Raw genomic sequence first — 6,248 nt, forward strand, 5'->3', positions numbered from 1 at the left:
AAACATTTTTTCTTAAGTTTGCAGGAAAATGGGACCAAAAGATAAGTGTAAAGGCAGTCAGCCATTTGGCCTCACAGTTAAGATACCAGTTAGAACACCTGCATCTCCTGTCACAGTACCTAGGTTCAATTCCCAGTTCTGGCTCCTGATTCCAGCTTCCTGCTAACGTGGATGTGGGAGGCAGTAGTGATGGCTCATGTGATTGGATTACTGCCACCCAGGTGGGAGACCTGGATTGAGTTCCCAGCTTCAGCCTGTCCTAGCCCTGAGCAGTTGCAGGCATATGTGGAGTAAACCAGTAGGAGCTCTGACTCTCACGACTTTGTGTGTATGTGTGTCTATCTGTCTGTCTCTCAAAAGAATTTTTAAAAGATATTTGTTTAAAAAAAAAAAAAAAAAAAACCCTCTCCCTTGACCCCATAACCTCCTCCACACCCCCTATACCTGTGAAAGTTCTTGAGTTTTCTATCCTGTTGTCATCACTTCCTCACCTCACGCTATCTCTTCAACCTACAATAATCAGGTTGCCCCTATATACGTGCAAACTGATGTTGTCAAGCTCAACTGTGTTTATATCTATGCTGCTAAAAACAGCAGTTGCTTTTCTGTTCTCTCTTATGTGACTTCTTTGAAGCCATCCATGTACGGACCACTCTCCGTGAAACACTGCTCCGAGCTTCTGTGAAGCCACTGTGCCACGTTTCCTCCTCTATTGGTGACTTTTTCAGTTTCCTGCGGCACTGCAGCCCAATCCTATCCAGCCCCACTCTCCACCTCACCTAATCTCATGGCCTTTGCCATCACCTATATACCAATAAATCCACACTTAAAATTCCAGTTCCAACCTTTCTTCTGAACTTCAGACTTCTATGTCCTCCATGGCTACTTGACATTTTCTTCCATTTACATGTTCAAAATCGCAGTCTCAATCCTCTCTGTGTAAAAGAATAGCACCCCATGGGCCTCAATTCTCAAACGAAAAACCCAGATGTCACCCTTCTATAACCAACCCATCAGTAAATCTAGTAGTTCCTATCTTCAAAACAGATCTTGGGGGCTAGTGTTGCGGTGCAGCGGTTTAAGTTACGGCATGTAAAACCAGCATCCCGTATGAGAACCAGTTTGAGTCCCAGCTGCTCCACTTCTGATCCAGCTCCCTGCTGCTGTGCCTGGGAAGCAACGAAGGATGGCCCAAGTGCTTTGGCCCCTACCCGTGTGGGAGAACCAGATGGAGTTCCAGGTTCCACTGTAGTCATCTGTGGAGTGAACCAGCAGATAGAACCTCCCTAACTCAGCCTTTCATATAAAATTAATAAATATTTTTTAAAAGTCCTGAAACCAAGCTAACTCAAGCAATCATCACTTCTCTTGACTAGTTCAAGAGCCTCTTAAAAGATCTCTTTCCTTCTGTTCCACTCCTTTCTCCTCCTTAGCCCCAAATCTGTTCTCCAGTAAGTGGCCAGAACTGATTTTCTGAAACATGTCAATCAGTTCACGTCACTCCCCAGTGTATAGTATATCTTCCCAGCTAATCTGTGAACATATATCTCCATGCCCTAAAAAAGTCCATATAAGGGGCCAGCATTGTGGTACAGTGAGTTAAACTCTCACCTACAATGCCGGCATCCCATGTAAGCATCAGTTCCAGTCCCAGACGCTCTACTTCTGATCCAGCCCCTTGGTGGTGCACCTGGGAAAGCAGCAGATGGTCCAAAAACTTGGGCCCTTGCCAGCCACATGGGAGACTGGGATGGAGTTCCTGGCTCCCAGCTTCAGTCTGGCCCAGTCCTGGCTGTTGTGGCCATTTGGGGAGTGAACTAGTGGAAGGAAGATCTCTCTCTGTCTCTCCCTCTATCTCCATGGCTCTGCCTTTCAAATAAATTAATTAATTTAAAAAAAAAATTCTACACAGAGGCTGGTGCTATGCCATAGCAGGTAAAGCCACTGCCCGAAAAGCTGGCATCCCATATGGGTACCAGTTCAAGTCCCGGCTGCTCCACTTCTGATCCAGCTCTCTGCTATGGCCTGGGAAAGCAGTGGAAAATGGCCCAAGTGCTTGGGACCCTGTACCTGCGTAGGAGACCCGGAAGAGGCTCCTGGCTCCTGCTTTGGATCAGCGCAGCTCCAGCCTTTGTGGCCATCTAGGGAGCAGACCAGTGGATGGAAGACCTCTCTCTGCTCTGCCTCTCTGTAACTCTGCCTTTCAAATACATAAATCTTTTTTTTTTTTTTAATTCTACATGATCTAGTACTTGTCTAGTTCTTTGACACCATTTCCCCTCTACTGTTCCCCTGGCACACAACAGGTACTCAGTACTAATATTTGATTTAATACTGTGTGTTCAGTACGCTAACTAGAAGCAAAAATTAGTTCATTTAATGCTACAAATAGTGGTCCTTAACATTTTCTGGGTAAACTACATTTTTAAAAATTATTTATTTATTTGAAAGGCAGAGTTACAGAGAGGCAGAGGTAGAGAGAGGTCTTCCATCCACTGGTTCACTTCCCAAATGGAGGCAATGGCCGGAGCCGAACCTATCTGAAGCCAGGAGCTTCTTCTGGGTCTCTCACATGGGTGCAGGTGCCCTAGCACTTGGGCCATTTTCTACTGCTTTCCCAGGCCATAGCAGAGCTGGATTTGAAGTGGAACAGCTGGGATGCCGGCACTGCAGGCAGAGACTTTACATGCTATGCCACAGCACCAGCACCAAACTACATCTTTAGACATCTGAAAAAAATAAATAAATAAAGCTACAGACTCACTTCCCTGAAAAATGTACATTTATACATAAAACTTTTCAATAAATGCTTTTTCTAAACTGAACCTTTTTTACCAAATACTCCAACGGAATTTATAAAACATTCTACAGGTAAAGAATTCAACTCTAGTACACTGCATTAACTAAGCAAAGGCTAAATGCAACACAAAATGCCAGTTTTCCACTTGTTATTGATGAGGAGCTCAACCATAAAAAAAATAAACTTATTGAAGGGTAGTATCCATTGACAAATGTGGGGGACCGGGACCGGCGCTATGACATGGTAAGTAAGGCCGCTGCCTGTGGTTCCAGCATCCCATGTGGGTGCCGGTTCGAGACCTGGCTGCTCCACTTCCAATCCAGCTCTCTGCTATGGCCTGGGAAAGCAGTGGAGGATGGCCCAAGTCCTTGGGCCCCTGCACCCATGTGGGAGATCCGGAGGAAGCTCCTGGCTCCTGGCTTTGGATCAGCACAGCTCCAGCCATTGCGGCCATCTGGGGAGTGAACCAGTGGATGGAAGACTTCTCTCTCTCTCTCTCCTCTCTGTGTAACTGTGACTTTCAAGTAAAATAAATAAATCTTAAAAAAAAAAAAAAAAGTCTCTCTGTCTCTCTCTCTCACTGTCCACTCTGCCTGTCCAAAAAAAAAAAAAAAAAAAACAGAAAAAAGAGTGCAAATAAAGTTAATTTGGAGACGGCTAGAAGATTACAGGAAAAACTAAATGTTTCCAATACTCTTCCTGGCTAAAGAAAGAGAAAGAAATTGAGAGGACATAGGGAAAATTCAAACATAAAGAACACAGCCCCAAAATCTCCAAAAACTTACATGCATAAACATAAAAACAATAGTAGACTGAACATTTTAAGAGCAAGTACCTCTACTTCCAAATTAAGTCTAAAGCTCAGTATCACTAAGTACACTGTACGGTGCAACCATTATCACTGTCCACGAGAGCCTTTTCCCCTTCTCAAGTTAAAGCTCTGCACCCATGAAATAGTAACTCCCCATTCCTTTGGCTGACTTTCTCTCTCTCTCTCTTTTTTTTTTTTTTTTTTTTTTTTTTGACAGGCAGAGTGGACAGTGAGAGAGAGAGACAGAGAGAAAGGTCTTCCTTTTGTCTTTAGTTCACCCTCCAATGGCCGCCGCGGCCGGCGCACTGCGGCCAGTGCACCGCACTGATCTGAAGCCAGGAGCCAGGTGTTTCTCCTGGTCTCCCATGGGGTGCAGGGCCCAAGCACTTGGGCCATCCTCCACTGCCTTCCCGGGCCACAGCAGAGAGCTGGCCTGGAAGAGGGGCAACCAGGACAGAATCCGGCGCCCCGACCGGGACTAGAACCCGGTGTGCCGGCGCTGCTAGGTGGAGGATTAGCCTATTGAGCCGCGGCACCAGCCTCCTTTGGCTGACTTTTAAAATAACTCCTCCCGCTTCTTTTTCTGGCCAGAGAAGGATTTAGCAGAATCTTGTCTGATTCTAAATATTCACAATTTTTTACACAGTATATACCTATGCTCAAAAAGTTACAACTCAGTTAAACTTAAGGTCAAGCAAAACATTATTTCCTCTCTATATATATTCTTTGATTCAATAAATGTTAATTGAGCCTTAAGATGCTAAATCAGGCACTGTGCTGCTAGACCCCAGGATTCAGCTGTGAACAACACAGACTTGGAATTTATAATCTACTGTGAAAGAGGAAAAACTAACAGAATAACAATGCGGTCAGTGAAGACACTGAGATATTTAAACAGGGGAGAGGGGCAACTCCAACACGAGTTCTGGGAAAGCCTCTTTGGGAGGCAACATCTAAAAGAAACCTGGAACTGGGGGAAAAACGTTTACATGTTGGATTCGTTCTTACATTTTCGGAAGCACCTGGTATTAACGCCTTTCATATATGGTGAGGAAGCTCATAATATTTTGACAGGATGATCGGTGTCAGATTTGGAGTAAAAATGAGGGACACATGGGAAGGCTGTATACCTCTCTCCTCTCCTGGCACTGGGGCCATCAGCTGGCGCAATAATCCAGTCTTCCAATCCTCCCCTAACGACATGCACTGACCAAGCTGTTCCAAGATGCAGCCATTTTGTAGACCACCCCCACACAACTCCAGCAAGGTCCCATCATCTCTGCAGTGAGCCATTCAGCACCTTGCTCCGGTGTTGACCAGGGTAGCCAGGAGACAGCCTAAGAGATCTTAGGTGCTTTTTCCTCTCCCCGTTTAGATTGCTAATTGCCTTGAGGCCAAACTGTCTTCCAAGGAAGAAATTTAAGAATCCATAATTAGGGTATTGAAATTCAAACTCAAACAACCCTGTAATCTAGATAGTAATCTCCATGTCACTCTGTAAAAAGGAAGTACTGCTTTACACTTTCATATGGTCTTCTGACAACCTATAGCAAAACCGGTCTCACTAGTCTTTTTGTTTTTTGCCAATCTTATGTCTCGTTATTGTTTCATTTTTCTTCAATGGTGTCAATATAGAAGAATATGAAATCTCTGCCAAAAAAAAAAAAAAAAAAAAAAACGCCCTTCCAAGATTTCTTCCAAAAACACCATGTGATCGAGGAGGGGAAACTGCATATCAATGAACCTGACCTGGGGACGGGGTGGTGGAAGGGCAGACCGCAAGTCCCTACCTCTCTAGGACAGATCGGAGAGCAACAGCGCGCAGATACACCAAAACCTCCAACTACTAGCTGACGTGACCTGCGTCTTAGACAACATCCAGGCAGAGGACACAGCACACACAGCGGACCCTGCAGAGGCTGAGATGTACGCGAAGCTATTCTGAAGCAGAGCTCAACTGTCATTTCCTGGGGACCCTCGCGGCGAGAGGACGAAAAGGTCCCCGCTTCTCTTGCAGTTCAGTCCCCGGACGGGGTCGGCCGCCAACCCAGCTAGGACTTGAGGACAGTTCGATCCGTGCTCAATGCGAACAGAGATGATACGTCAGCGGTGCACCCGGAGGAGCAGAAAACTACATATCATCAGGCGCCTCCTTTCTCTCAGCAGTATCTCCTCCTCGTCCCTCAACCTCAGCCAAACAGGGCAAAAGGAGGGCCAACGAGACCACTGTCCTTCTGCCCTACGTGGGTGCTCGGAATGGTTCCCTCGCGGGTGCTCTCCTCTACCTGCAGGGTACACAGCGGGGAAACCCGGCGCCTCTGAGCGGATGTGAAGAACCGGCGAGGTGAAACCAAGGAAAAGGGAAAGGAGAGGTTCCCGAGAAACAAGTGTACGTTCGAGGGGCAGATGGAGAGTGGAAGTTCTCAACGGGAGCAAAGGAGGAGGTTGCAGGCCAAGAGTCTCTAAGCCGGTGCTTACCGTCTGTGGGAGACGCCATCTTCCAACCCATGTCACGTGACGTGGCCAACCGTCGGCGGGAAAGCGAGGACCCATAAGCCACGCCCCCAAAGCGAAACCCTATCGCCAACTCGCAGCCCAGTCTCGTTTCTCCTCCCCATAGGACAGTCTTTGCCTAGC

General features: G+C 46.5%; 1 protein-coding gene across 3 annotated transcripts in view; it reads right to left on the reverse strand.

Moving 5' to 3' along the window:
- The window catches only part of LIN52 (lin-52 DREAM MuvB core complex component), a 111,970-nt gene extending 105,830 nt beyond the window's left edge, over nt 1–6,140 (reverse strand). For all 3 annotated transcript variants that reach the window (XM_062181605.1, XM_062181604.1, XM_062181606.1), the window contains exon 1: nt 6,090–6,140. In XM_062181605.1, coding sequence (XP_062037589.1) covers nt 6,090–6,120 — 31 coding nt within the window. In that variant the 5' untranslated portion in view covers nt 6,121–6,140. The remainder of the gene's footprint in view (nt 1–6,089) is intronic.
- Between the last annotated feature and the right edge of the window lie 108 nt (nt 6,141–6,248).

The sequence above is a fragment of the Lepus europaeus genome, chromosome 22 (genome assembly GCF_033115175.1).
Source record: "Lepus europaeus isolate LE1 chromosome 22, mLepTim1.pri, whole genome shotgun sequence".
In the NCBI taxonomy this organism is placed as follows: domain Eukaryota; kingdom Metazoa; phylum Chordata; class Mammalia; order Lagomorpha; family Leporidae; genus Lepus; species Lepus europaeus.